We start from the raw sequence: 15,676 nt of genomic DNA, 5'->3' as shown, positions 1-15,676 counted from the left end.
TTAGAAATGCATCAGCTGAGGTATGTCATACAAACATTTTTAATTAAATTGAAAACTCTTGGTAAATAGTGCATATGTAAATATCAGATGTGTCAAAGACGAGCCACTACGTTCTGATATTCATGCTACAGAGTGTAGAATTTAATCAAAAAGAATACATGGCAAATAAATTCTGTTTTGAAGGAGCTGTTTCTAAAAGGTTGGATGGGACTGCTCAGGTACCAACATTAAAAATAAATTTATAGTCCTCACGTCAAAATTCTTTTTACCTTTGAAAAAATTATTAGTATCAAGTAAAAGGATGTCAATGACTAGAGGAAAGCAAGGAAATATTAAACAAAACTATTCCCCAGACAATGAAAAGAAAAGCCTGTTTATCATAATGAAAAATTATGATAAAATCTTAATTTATTCAGATTCATCAAGCAAATTGTTCTTCATGAAATGATACCATTACATGATACTTTTGTTACCAGTTTTATAGAATAGCCCTCAACGAGTAAAGCAAATACTGTGGCAGAGAAGCCTAACAGATAAACAGGCCAGAGGGTTGGATCAAGTCATGGTGGTTGACACAAGAGTCCAAAGAGGAAGCAGCATTTTTTTTTTTTTAAATGTAAGCGCTAAAAGTAATTTTTTCTCATTTTTGAAGTAAGATGCTGGGTTTTCTCTTGCCAAAAGGATATCATTTTACATTTCATTTATGCAGCACTCTTTATGCAAATGAATCAAAGTGATTCAATACATCAATATTAAACAGAACAGTCCTGCTTGTCATTTTCTCTCAACCTTATAAAAAACTGCTTAGTTTATTATATGCATTTTTGGTTGAAATTAATAAAAAGGAAAATGGGGAAAGACCTAAAGCAGATGGCATCTTATTTTTACAAAAGGGATATATTTTATTATTTGTCATATAGTGCTCGTTAGAAATGAGCATATGATTGAGGCCAGGGCATTTGTGGCAAAATCAAGCATTATCAGATTTGCCTTCTCATGATACCAACCAAGAAAATACTCTCTAGTGTGTACTCTCTCTCTCTGGCTGACAATCCGAAGAAATCTAAGATCCTGCATGAGCTGACTTGACCTAAGCCCAGGGTTAAACGCTAATAAAAATACTGGCTGAAGCTACATCACACCCAAAGCTAAGCACTGATGATCTAACAGGTCCTATTCACCCCTGCATTCACTGTGAGAGTTATTCATCTACAGCATCTAATTTCACTATTGGAAAGATTTAATAAATTGGAATGCTATGGCCTTCACGTTGACAATTTTCCTAAGCTTTTAAAATAAGTTAAAAACAAGGCAAAATGAAATAAATGAATTACTGGAAAGTGTGTATTCTGAGTGAACTCTTTAATGAATGCTTGTAAAATGGGTATAAATTCTGGAGCCGATCTGTGATTAGAGCAAAGGCAGCAAAAAGCAATAAGTAGCCTCCCATGTGTATTATGTTAGTAATGGCAAGAGGCATGCCTAAAGTTCTCTATATGTTATAAAATTCCATTCCAATACTTCCTGAGCTCAATAAGTTTTCTGAACCCAATGTGTGTGTGTATATATATATATATATATATTTTTTTTTTTTTTTAAAGAAGGCCATACCTCTGCAAACTGAAACTATAAGACACTGATGAAAAAAATCAAAGATGACACAAACAGATGGAGAGATATACCATGTTCTTGGATTGGAAGAATCAATATTGTGAAAATGACTATACTACCCAAAGCCATCTACAGATTCAATGCAACCCCTATCAAATTACCAATGGCATTTTTCACAGAACTAGAACAAAAAATCTCAAAATTTGTATCGAGACACAAAAGACCCCAGATAGCCAAAGCAGTCTTGAGGGGAAAAAAAGGAGCTGGAGGAATCAGACTCCCTGACTTCAGACTATACTACAAAGCTACAGTAATCAAGACAATATGGTACTGGCACAAAAACAGAAATATAGATCAATGGAACAGGATAGAAAGCCCAGAGATAAACCCATGCACCTATGGTCAACTAATCTATGACAAAGGAGGCAAGGATATACAATGGAGAAAAGACAGTCTCTTCAATAAGTGGTGCTGGGAAAACTGGACAGCTACATGTAAAAGAATGAAATTAGAACACTCCCTAACACCATACACAAAAATAAACTCAAAATGGATTAGAGACCTAAATGTAAGACCGGACACTATAAAATTCTTAGAGGAAAACATAGGAAAAACATTCTTTGACATAAATCACAGCAAGATCTTTTTTGACCCACCTCCTAGAGTGATGGAAATAAAAACAAAAATAAACAAATGGGACCTAATGAAACTTCAAAGCTTTTGCACAGCAAAGGAAACTATAAACAAGACGAAAAGACAACCCTCAGAATGGGAGAAAATATTTGCAAATGAATCAACGGACAAAGGATTAATCTCCAAAATACATAAACAGCTCATGCAGCTCAATATTAAAAAACCAACCATCCAATCCAAAAATGGGCAGAAGACCTAAATAGACATTTCTCCAAAGAAGACATACAGATGACCACGAAGCACATGAAAAGCTGCTCAACATCACTAATTATTAGAGAAATGCAAATCAAAACTACAATGAAGTATCACCGCACACCAGTTAGAATGGGCATCATCAGAAAATCTACAAACAACATATGCTGGAGAGGGTGTGGAGATAAGGGAACCCTCTTGCACTGTTGGTGGGAATGTAAATTGATACAGCCACTATGGAGAACAGTATGGAGGTTCCTTAAAAAACTAAAAATAGAATTACCATATGATCCAGCAATCCCACTACTGGGCACATACCCAGAGAAAACTATAATTCAAGAAGACACATGCACCCAAATGTTCATTGCAGCACTATTTACAATAGCCAGGTCATGGAAGCAACCTAAATGCCCATCGACAGACGAATGGATAAAGAAGATGTGGTACATATATACAATGGAATACTACTCAGCCATAAAAGGGAACGAAATTGGGTCATTTGTTGAGATGTGGACGGATCTAGAGACTGTCATACAGAGTGAAGTAAGTTAGAAAGAGAAAAACAAATATGGTATATTAACGCATATATGTGGAACCTAGAAAAATGGTACAGATGAACCGGTTTGCGGGGCAGAAACTGAGACACAAATGTAGAGAACAAACGTATGGACACCAAGGGGGGAAAGCGGCAGCGTGGGTGGTGGTGTGATGAATTGAGAGATTGGGATTGACATGTATACACTGATGTGGATAAAATTGATGACTAATAAGAACCTGCTGTATAAAAAAATAAATAAAATAAAATTCAAAAAAAAAAGAAAACAACAACAACGACAAAAAAGAAGGCCATACCTCTGCAAACTGAAACAAGGCTGATGCTTGACATTGTTTTGAAGGAACATCAGGGTGGGAGGTACCTGAAGATATCTGAAAGGAAACAAATAATTTTTAAAGCACAAGTACATTCTACCATAACAGACTAATAGATTCTGCCAAATATTTCCACTGTACACACAGATAAAGATTAAGACATGAGTCATCACCCTCAATCCCTCTTAGAAAAACAGTATCAATGATAAACGAAGACAAAGGCCATGTTTCTAAAAACACACATGGAAAGAACAAAAAAGACTGAGTTTGGCTCATTTGCCATGTCTCTTGAAAGGGTATCAGATATGTATCAAATAGCAGTTGAGGACACCTGTAGAGATAAATTTCCTTACTTCAGTGAATTTTCTAAAATATTATTAAAAGTTGAAAGCTGCAAGTAAATCTCTCTCCTCCCTACAGCACTCCCCTCAAGCTGTTCTCTGCTTCGAGACAGCTGTGAAACAGGGTTGGAGAAGCAAACCATGTGGGTCAGAGTATCTGGGACTGAATCTTAGTTCTGCTACTCACTAGCTACATGACCTTGGGCAGCTCAGCTAATCTCTCTTGAGATTTATTTTTCCCAACTGTAAATTGATGATGATGATGATAATCCCCATTTTACAGGATTATGGTAAGAAGAAAATAAGCCATAGAATACACTGCCAATACATAGAATTCTATAATACATAGAATACATAGAATACACTACCAAAACTCAATAAATTGTTTATTGAATATGAACAGCATTTCTTTATTTTATAACACCATGCATCCTCCCATCCAACACACACACACACACACACACACACACACACACACACACACACACATGCCCCTCAGGTGTCTGACAGTGGATAGAGGATTCTGTCACACCATCCTTGCTTCAGCTAGGAGAACTTTTGTTTCTATTTGGTGATTATGATAGCCTCATTAAAAGTTTGCTCTGAGGGCCACATGGAAATAGTTTTTAGGATGTTTTGAGAGGAAGGTCAGTTATTAATTTTGGTTTCAAAGTGAACAAAGTTTCTATCCAACTACAAACTAGGGTGAAAATGAGTCACAAGAGCAGAAAGCCTGAGCACTGTAAATTCAGCCCATTTCCAGTTCCACAAAAGTCTTTTTCTTCAATTAACTGTGCTCACCGACTCCATCAAAGGGAACTTACTAAGCAATACATGCAGCTTGATCATGACTCCTCAATCCCAGGAATCATTTTTTCATATTAATTAAATTAAGTTGTTTAGAAAAACAATGGAGCCAGTTGGTGATAAAATATCAAAGTCAGTTTTAGGGATAAGAAAGAATTACAAGAGAGCCTGATGGAATTATTGACTCTATTCATTGCTGAAGGCATTAGGAAAATTTTAATTCCACCATATCTTTTGCATCAGACAAATAAGCATTTTTAGAACAAATATCAGTAAAAAGAAAAAAGATCTCCCAGATCCTATTTAACAAACTAGACATACACAAATTGTCATAAATGGCTAAGATCTAACCAAGTACTTTGAAAATATTTCAGGGTAAAGATGTAGAACTCTTCTTGGTCAAACCATGAAACCTATCATTTCAAAAGACCTCCGTGGGGTTTCCCTGGTGGCGCAGTGGTTGAGAATCTGCCTGCCAATGCAGGGGACACAGGTTTGAACCCTGGTCTGGGAAGATCCCACATGCCGGGGAGCAACTAGGCCCGTGAGCCACAATTACTGAGCCTGCGCGTCTGGAGCCTGTGCTCTGCAACAAGAGAGGCCGCGATAGTGAGAGGCCCGCGCACCGCGATGAAGAGTGGCCCCCACTTGCCGCAACTAGAGAAAGCCCTCACACAGAAACGAAGACCCAACAAAACCATAAATAAATAAATAAATAAAATTAAAAAAAAAAAAAAAAGACCTCCGTGTGCAAGCTGTGAGAGACTGCAGATATGAATCCACAAGGATGTTCCTGAAATCCTGGGAATTATAAACTGTAGGTCTTACTTCAGACATGACTTTTCACTCCTACCAACCCTCTATAAAAGTTAAAGAAAATAAATAGCTTGTGTAAGGGGAAATGCCTGACTTACAATATATTTCTTCAAGGATTAAATTAGACAGTGAACAAAACAGAACCAGTGGTATAAACAATCTAGATTTTTGAAAAGCATTTCACAAGTTTTTAAACAAAAGGATGTTTCTCCAAATTAATATTGGGATAAAGGAGATGTTGACATGAATAGGGAGCTCCTGAAGAAATATTAGATTAGGGTCAGGGATCTCTTTGGAATCTTTGGTTTGCTGTAGTAACCAAAAACATGCACATGTGTCAACACACCCAAAATTTCATGTGAAATTTGAGAGATTTCACTACATCTTTCACCAGGGATCACTGGTTAAGTATCTCTGCTTTCAAAGTTGAGACTAACATTATTTAATATGTCTAAAACTACTGTTTAAAAGGGAGTGCAGACTGAATCTGCTATTACATTAAATTCTTGAGGAAACAATATAAAAAACAATTGGAATTCATGGCACATCTCACAGAGAGCAGAAAGGAAAGTGACAGATAAGGAGTATTATGTGAGCAAATATATATTAAAACATTCTGGTGATATCAGCAGGACATTTAGGCATATAATAAACAATGTCATAAAAGGAATGACCTAATATGCCAGTGTGAAAAGTAATTCTGCCAATGAAATGTTGAGAACCACCAGGAAAGGACACTAGAGGAGAAAAAAGTCTGAAACTAAAAATATGCTCTCCTTTGTACAAAACTGTACCACAAGGGGCAAACATTAGGAAGGATGACAGTGTGAAAGAAGGTCTAGTGAAAGACAATTAGAATGATCAAGGGAAGACCATGTGGTTTAAAGTTTAGAAAAAAAGTAATCAATGATGGCTCCATATTGAGTTCTAGGGTAAAGGCAGATATTTTGGGAAGCAGTCTTAACCTTTAGACTTTATATCAAGGATAATGTGCTTTTCTACATCATCTCTGAATATGTCAGAGACATACTGAGCCAAACAGGTTTGACACAAGATATAAGATTTTGAAAACTGCCAACTGCATGCTAAAGTTTCAATTAAGAGAAGTTTACTTAAAATAAATACAAAGGAATGCACAGCCAATAACCATGAGTCAATTCTGTCTTCTGATTTAATACCTGACAAATCAATCTTATAAATGACTAAGTTCTAAAAATAGTTCAATTATATTCTTAACTTTCCTATCCATGAATAAAAATTAGTGATGAGGTTTAAGTGCAATAATATTTAGTATGAGTTAATAACAAGCTTCTACAAACATATTTATTCCTTAATTAAGAGACTCTAAAGTTCCAGAATTTGGTACTATTTTCCCTTTTATGATTACTTGAGCTAAGAACGCAGGGTTCTTCTTTGCTTTAAGTTACTTTCATCAGCCCAAATTTAAGCTCACTTTACAATTTCATTAAGTATAAATTGTAATATATTACCTCGGCAAACTGAAATAATGGTGACTTCTGACGCAATTCAGAGGATTCTGAAACATCAGGCCTGCAAGTGCCAGAGGATATCTGAAACAAAGAAAGGTGGTATGAGGCATCACAAAAATAGCTTCTGGAAGACAAGAGAAGACAAATGTCACGTAAAACATTCCTATTTAAGGAATGGTTTTGACTCCCCAAATTTGAGGCAGTACTGTGACAAAAAGGTAGTTATATTCTGCAAAGTCTTACACAAGGTTTTATCAAGTTTTATATATTCATTCAACTACTAAATAATGCCATAAATTGTAGGAGATAGACAGGACAATGCATTTCAGAAAAATTACTATTAACCAAAGAGAAATGTCTAAAATGATGCCTATTTGATCTCTTGGCTTTCTGCAACCAAATCCAAAGAATATCTACTTCTTCCATGTTCTGTGTTTCCCCACTATTTCATATAACCTGAGTACATGAAAACGCAAATGAGTTTCGATTATAAACCTTTTGGGAAAACAAAACTAAGGTCCAATTTTTGTTTTCCAGGGTTTTCATGTATTTATATACAAGCCCCAATCTTAGAAAAGTTAGTACTATTTTCCTAAGAGAAATTTCCTTTATAATATATTCTTGTATATTATTTACGACACTGGGTAAACATTTAATGCTCTACAATCTTTACCTGTGATTTTCATTATTAACAATAGTTACAGAAACACCACTGATTTTTTAAAAAATTCTTGCTGTTTATCAAGTACTATTCTCAGGATACATAATTCCTCTTCATTTCAATGTTAAAAATTGACCCATTTCTGCATTTGGGTGAAATAATAACTTAGGTAGTAGCCTATAATTCAAAAGTCATAGGAGTCATAGAATGTTAGAGGGGAAGGATTTCAGCATCCCTCTGATCTAACCCTTTTTACAGATAAAGGAACGTAGGACCAGACAGGTAAATGACATCTCTACTCCCCAACATTCAATAATCCCCTTATTCTTTATTATTATAGCACTTAGCACTGACCACCACAAGACATAAGTATGTGTTTATGGTCCATCTTCTCCCAGGGATTTTGTTTAATGCAGAATCCTCAACATTGCCTGGGCACAATGTAGATACTCAAGTATTTGTTGAATTAACTAAATCAAAATTGACAACATGTCTTCTAAATACCAAAACAGTGTGTCCCCTCTCTCTCCTTTCCTGAATGACAAGGTTAGAGAGTCTTAGGGAACAAGTTATCTTTCACTTTAGAAGAAAAATAAAAGTTAAAAATACTTTTTATAACATGTTTCTGACAACAAAATAATCCAAGATCACTATTGAAAATCTGAAAAAAAAAAAAAAAACCCAGAAGAAAAATCATCTCCCAAAGATAAGCACTGGTAATATTCCATGTATATTCTTCCAGTTGTGTGTATAGATAATGTTTTCAACAGAAATGGGACGATGTACTACAGTTACAAAATGTTCGTTTTTAACAATACATTGATTTTCCTGTTATTAAACCTTTTCCAATATAATTTTAATAGCTGCATGTGATTAAATTAGATGGTTGAATCTATGGAAGAAGCTGGCAGTCACCCAGGTTATGTTCCTAAAACTAGAGTTTCTCACTGAACTTCTTCAGTAGACATGGAAGATGTGTTTCTCTAACAACGTCATAGGCCACTGGGCAGGAGCAAGCATTTAAAATTTTAATTGTCACCTTTGGATTTGAAAGGGTAATGGCCAACTTCTTCCAGTGATAAGCTCCATAGAAAAGGTGCAGAAGCTTTAATTAACTTGCCACCTGTGGTTTGGCTGCCAAAGCCTGATTCCCTCCCTGTCACTTGACTATTTGAAAACTAGTGTGCCAAAAAGTCCAAAAGTGTTTATTTGCTTTCTAAAACTTTGAAGCCAAGGAGACACAAAATGTACTAAAAAAGGCCAGCAAATCCTGAAATTACTAGCCACAAAAAATTCCTTTATTGGAAGGAATACTTGAATGAACTGTATCTTTATAATTTCTAAACAATGAAAAAAAATCAATACTGTCCTGGTTTATAAAGAAATCCTGTGTGCTTAAACCCTAGATATCTTTGTAAATAATCAAAATTTTGTTTAAAATTGAGCCTAGGGAATTCCCTGGAGGTCCAGTGGTTAAGGATTTGGTGCTTTCACTGCTGTGGCCCAGGTTCAATCCCTGGTTGGGGAACTAAGATCCCACAAATTGTGTGGCCAAAAATTAAAATAAAATAAAATAGAGCCTAGGACTAAATAAAAATTATAAAGTGACTTTATAAAACTTTAATAATGTAGGTTGTACACATGAGAGAAAGCTATGGAGATATTTAGAATTAAGTATATTATCATATAGGGTAACTACCCTATATAAAGCTTATATAATATATAACACATATTTTTATTTCTAATCCCATGATGCATGAGAGAGTTATCATTTATGAGATTAGTTAACCTATGGCTCAATTAGAGTTCATATTAACTGTAAGAAGAAAAGTCAACTTTCTTTTAAGTGCCATTATAGATAATATGGCCATGACTATACATCCAGTCATAAAGGTTTAAAGTTAAATGAGACCCTCTGCAATCATTACGATGGATGGTCTTAAATAAAACTTTCTATTTGTATGGAGAATTCAAATGTAATTACTTATCAAGACATCTATAATCCTACACGTTATGTCAATTGTACTATGCAATCAGAGAAGTCTATGCGTGCGTGTTTGTGCTCCCCACGCACCTGATGCACAGTAGATGCACAAGGAATACTGGTTGACTGACTTGATTCTCTGTGTTTATGAATATGAGGAATCTCAATGACCAGGCCAGGAATCACACAACAAAGGCTGTCCAATGGTTAAAACAGCAATTACAGTCACTGAGGCTATGCATTTTACTGTAGTGGATAACGTCTCCTTTTAAAATCTAGTTACTCTTACTTTAAAGCACTGTAGATTTAGCCTTTATTTTCAGTGTAGTATAATGGAAACAGCACAAAATTAGGAGCCAGAAGAGTTGGCTTACTACTAAGCTGTGTGGTTACTTGACTTTCTAGGCCACAGAATTAACAGAAGCAGCAAATCAAAAGGGGCCAAGAGTGGGGATAAGAAAAAGGAAGAGGGGCTTCCCTGGTGGCACAGTGGTTGGGAATCCACCTGCCACTGCAGGGGATGCGGGTTCGAGCTCTGGTCTGGGAGGATCCCACATGCCACAGAGCAACTAGGCCCATGAGCCCACGTGCCACAGCTACTGAAGCCCGCGCGCCTAGAGCCCATGCTCTGCGACTGCAACAAGAGAAGACACCGCAGTGAGAAGCCCGCGCACCGCAACGGAGAGTAGCCCCCGCTGACCACAACTAGAGAAAGCCCGCGTGCAGCAACGAAGACCCAACGCAGCCAAAAATAAATAAAATAAATAAATTAAAAAAAAAAAAAAGGAAGAGCATTGCAAAAGAAACAATGCCACCAGCAAGAAGACACAGAGCGAAAAGACAGAAAAACTGTAGGCACAAATTTTTTAAAAAATTTTATTGAAGCATAGTTGATTTACAACACAAATGTTTTATAAAGCATTGTAGTCTATTTAAAACAAATAACTAAAATATTGGGTGTAAGATAGGCTTAAGGATGTACTGTACAACATGGGGAATATAGCCAATATTTTGTGAAAACTGTAAATGGAAAGTAACCTTCCAAAATTGTATTAAAATTTTTTAAAATCTCGGTTATTTAGTAAAGTGGATTATCACAAAAGCTAAAAAATAAATTTAAAAAAAATAATAAAATAGAGCAAGTAGTCCTAAAGTTTTTCCTAAATATAGTAGTTAATATTTAAAACTGTGATTCTAAGTTGTCAAGATAAGAATAATTATAAAATATATCCCTTATTAAAAGGCAGAAATGCATGCGATACATGCTAGACATATTTCCATCTAAAATCGCAAAATGTAAAAATGGTTCAATGACGTGGAAAATGTACTGAGGTAGAATTCATTCTTGAGTGTTTGATAAATGAGGCATCCAGTGCAAGTGTATATATTTGTGCATACATGTAAACGTTTGGCAAAGAAATCTGGCATTACATCCACATGGAAGGAAGACGTTATTTCCCACAAAAGACTCCTGTTTAAAGTTATTAGAGGATCCTAGATGTTGTCACCTTGCAATATCACTTTGCTGTTTGTATTTACAGTATCATAAATTACTTATTAGGTGGGGTATGCTTTTTATGGAGAAACATCATTCTTCAACATCCATTCTTCAGCTAAAGCCAGCTTACTTTCTAAACATAACAAAATATAGAGATCAAAGATATCTGTTCATCAATTAAGAGGAAAGAAAAAATACCAAATAAGTAGAGATTCAATAAAGGGAGGAAAAAACCCAAGAAGCTCTTTTTAGAAATAGTCTCTGAAATAATCCATAAAGCCACTAGGTGTTGCTATATGCCCAATAAAGAAAACTGCTACAGGGATTTTAAAAGCAGTTTTGTTAACCACATACGTTTTCAACTTCCCTTAAATCCAATCTTCCCTTTAAATTAGCTATAATTCTCAATAACCAAGGAAGGGGAATGATTAGTAGAATTAAGAATTACGACGAGGTAATACTTTTTTCCCACAGGTAAAATGCACATCATGATAACGAGAGACATAGAAACATGATCCAGCCCCTTGATATAAAACAAGATCAAGCCACTCAGACGCACTGTTTGGAAAGCTAGGTTTTATTAAGAGCCCATTCCTACTTCGCAAGGCACAAGACCACAGACACAGAGCTGGATTGTGATGGACACATAGTCAACAAAAGGGATGAAGTACACTGGTTGTATCTGAACTCCACACCCCTGCTCTTGCTAATTTAAACATTTACTGATTACTCACTCCTTCAACAAACATTCAATAAACACCCATTACATACCAGCCACAAAGACTGCTGCTCTCTTTCAAGAAGCTTACATCCCACTTGTGTGCATTATATGCTGGGGAATAAAATGAGACTAAGGGGATGTGTCTGGCCGTTAAGTTGCTTGCATTTCAATGCAGGAGACAGCTACACATTAAGAACGGACGTGCCTCTTGGTAGAATATTACAAGGTCTGTGGGAGGACAGAGAAGCAGCCTTCATTCTTTCTGGGGACAGATGGAAGAAGTAAGGTAAGTAGCATCTGAGATCTCCCTAGAAGGAACACCAGAATTGTGGAAAGGATGTGGTCACAGCAGGAGGAAAAGCATGGAGGAAGTGCCCTGTGTGTGTGAGAAGCAGTGACTTTCCCTGTGTGGCTGAAGCCTGAGATGCCCGGGAGTGCAGTGGGAGATGAATCAGACTGAGAGGGACCTGAATGCTGGGTTAAGAAGTCTGAAAATTAGGCTGGAGGCAATGGGGAGTCAGTCAAGGTTTTCAGTCAGAGGAGCGGCATGATGAGAGATGTGTAGTTAAATAATTCTGTCAGTGGAGTGCAGGATGACCTTGGTTGGGGAGTGACTGGAGGCAAGAGACCAATTAGAAGGTTAAGGAAATAATCCAGCTGAGATGCGGGGCCCCAATTAAATCAGAGATGGCATTTGCCAGGGCTCAGTAATTGCCTGGAAAGGTGTCAGGGCGGAGGGAGAGGGGTCAGTCAGTGCCAGTGTTCCTAAGGTAAGTTAAACCCTTTCCCCGTAACAGCGAATATGAGAGAAGGAAGACTGTTTAGGCAGCGGTGTAAGGCGGGGTTGTCTTCTTCCGGAGGAGAGGGGTTGGGGGTAGAGGATTCCATTTCAGAGTTCAAGGACAAAGATCCTGTGTGACTCCAAGGCCCAGTGATCTGATTCTCACCCTCATTCAGCCTGGCCCAGGCTTTCCTACAATTGGCAGCTTTTGCCAGGTATCCTTCTATAACGGAGGACCTGAGTGATCACTTAATTTGCATTTAATATGAGATGTTAAATGAAGCTCTGAAATGGACTTGGGCTTTTAAACACAGGTGAATTCAGTGTAAGTATATTACATACAAGTTAGTCCTTCAAAACCTACTTAAGGACTAAAATGAAGCCACTCTTAATTAAACCTAAATGAGGTTAAGGAGCACCTGAGGACTAAAGCAGCAGCGCACCTGACTGGCAGACACTAGGACTGGGCTACAGTTGAGAGAGAACGGGGCCACCCTGAGGAGCACAACCCAATAGCGCCGCATAGAGCTGTGAGCTCCTCAAAATTAGAATGTAAGTCAAGTCATTTGGCGGAGAGGAAGGATAAGTCCCTGGTTTTTCTCAGGGCACCAGGGCTACCAGAGTCAAGTTTCCTATCATTCTAAGCCGTGTGGCAGACCACTAGGATGGAAGTCCAGGACAGACTCCAGGTCACCTCTACAAACTGCCATAGTAGTTGAGACAAACCACAGCCATCTTCCTGCCTCAGTCTCCTCATCTGATTAAACAGGTAACAACGCTACTGATGTCTTCACAGGACACTGTGAGAACAGAATGCAGTCGTGTATACAAACATGCTCTCAACGACAACGCAGCAGCAACAGTACCACCCTTCTCGTTTACCTTCTTGTTCTCTATTCTCCTCTTTCTTTTCCCGCTCACTTGTTGCCCACCTTCCCCACTACCCCTTCCCACCATCTCTGGGAGACCGAGGAGATCATGTGAGTTCACCACTGTCTTGAGCAATGCGGCCTAGGAACTCAACGAGGACAGATGCTTGCCAATCAGGTTGGGTAGAAGGACTTGATTCTCTGGGCTTTGAGCCCCACTGCTGAGAGATGGAAGAGGCTGGGCTGGATGGGCAGTTCCGGCCAAAGTGGGCAGTGAGCAGTGACATAAAAAGGAGAGGTTTCCACCCGGGATTGAGAAAGCTCAAAGAGCCTATTTAATGTAAAATTTAAGTATAGTATTTCCTCACAAAATATGTTTAAAAGCTATAAAACTGTGAGAAGGGAAATTAACAGCTTCAGTGAGACGGGGGCAAGAGTTGGGGGTAGGGTTGGAATTCAGTGGATTTAAGCATCCTGGAGTAGTCAAATATAGTAGCCTAAGAGAGGCACATGTCAAACTAGCTCAAATGTACCAACAGGCAGTAAAATAATTTTCCCCACTTCACTGATATCAGATATTATAAGGGGAAAACTTTCAATTTTATCAAAAATCTGTATTTGTTTTAAATTTAAAACTCACAGTGTTTTAAATATAGACATATTCATTAACAAGTATTGGTATTATCACCTTTTCTCTATCTTAGATTTCACCCATCTCATTACTTAATGGAAAATATACAGGTTTAAATCCTAGTATAATGACTTTCTTGCTCTATGACCTTAGACAGGCTATTTAACCTCTCTAGCCTAGTTTCCTCATTTATGAAATGGGGAATAATAAACCAACCTCTTAAGGCTCATGGAAGGATGAAATGAGATAATCAGAGTAAGTGCTTGGTACGGTGCTTGGTCCCCAGAAAGCCCTCATGAAATGGCTGCGTAAGGGTGCAGACATCACTGCATAAGTGGCCCGAGTTGAGGTCAGGTGGGTGGGGACTGAATCACAAAGGTCCCTGTAGGCTATATGAAGACTGAAGCTAGTCCCCCTGGGTTCAAATCCTAATTCTGTCACTTCATAGCTACACAACCTTGAACAGATTATTTGTTCAATGTGAATACGCCGCTGGTAAAACATACTGTAGCCTGTAGGAGTAATAGCCTGACATAATATCAGCTTTCAAGTCAAGTATGAAATACCAAGAATAAATTATGGTAATAATTCTAGGTACCTACAAGAATGCTTTTCAGGAGAGGTGAAAATGCCTTACAGGTTTTATTTAATTAATCTTCATAGATGTCTTAGGAGTTAGAAGCAAGTGGGTATTATTTTTTTTTTTTAACATCTTTATTGGAGTATAATTGCTTTACAATGGTATGTTAGTTTCTGCTTTATAACAAAGTGAATCAGTTATACATATACATATATCCCCGTATCTCTTCCCTCTTGCGTCTCCCTCCCTCCCACCCTCCCTATCCCACCCCTCTAGGTGGTCACAAAGCACCCAGCTGATCTCCCTTTGCTATGCGGCTGCTTCCCACTAGCTATCGGTTTTATATTTGGTAGTGTATATAAAAAGAAATGAAATTGAGTTGTTTGTAGTGAGGTGGATGGACCTAGACTCTGTCATACAGAGTGAAGTAAGTCAGAAAGAGAAAAACAAGTGGGTATTATTAGTTCCATTTTACAGGATGGAAGGCAAAGAAAAACGTGGCTTGATCATAACTCTACTGTCATATCTCTTCATTCCAACAAAAGAACTAGGCATTCTAAAATCACAGACCCAGGTCTAATATTACTTCCCGAACATCTGAAAGTTTGCCTTCAGTTCATTCATTCAACTAAATAGATATTGATACCGTCAAACCTTGTCATCAGCCAAGATTACTCTGCCTAACTTTTCTTATTTTCTTTTATTCCCCAAACCATCTTTTCTGTTTTAGCCAAGATGACTTTCTGGTGCTCACTTAGGTCCAATACTGAAATGTCGACCTTTCCAATATTATTCCAAGCTGCTCTATATATTATGTGTTGAATAATCTCCCCTTCCATTTCTGAAATGTATCACTCCCTGCCTTTATTTTTTAAATTTAATTTAGATTTACATTTTTATTAAAATAAGTTAAAAATATAACACTATAGAAATTTTCAGTCCTGGAGATTACTTCTAGAAATTCTAGATCAAATACTTATACTTTATTACATTTTCATCTTCAGATAGTAACTCACCGATATGAATCATAAAGGCTTAACTCAATGTAACTAACTGCCTTCTCTTTAGCTCTTCCCAGAGTTTGATGTGAACATTATTACTTTTATTTCTTCTATTTTTTCTTTCTTGTTG

At 37.2% G+C, this 15,676-nt stretch overlaps 1 protein-coding gene across 7 annotated transcripts in view; it reads right to left on the bottom strand.

The window, feature by feature from the left end:
* Positions 1-15,676, bottom strand: part of BBX (BBX high mobility group box domain containing) — a 279,825-nt gene that overhangs the window by 56,875 nt on the left and 207,274 nt on the right. For all 7 annotated transcript variants that reach the window (XM_061194151.1, XM_061194153.1, XM_061194152.1 and 4 more), the window contains 2 exons: positions 6,821-6,901; positions 3,349-3,423 (listed from right to left, as the gene is read on the bottom strand). In XM_061194151.1, coding sequence (XP_061050134.1) covers positions 3,349-3,423; positions 6,821-6,901 — 156 coding nt within the window. The remainder of the gene's footprint in view (positions 1-3,348; positions 3,424-6,820; positions 6,902-15,676) is intronic.

Source organism: Eubalaena glacialis, chromosome 6, assembly GCF_028564815.1.
Source record: "Eubalaena glacialis isolate mEubGla1 chromosome 6, mEubGla1.1.hap2.+ XY, whole genome shotgun sequence".
In the NCBI taxonomy this organism is placed as follows: Eukaryota; Metazoa; Chordata; class Mammalia; order Artiodactyla; family Balaenidae; genus Eubalaena; species Eubalaena glacialis.
This window is presented reverse-complemented; position numbering and strand designations above follow the sequence as displayed.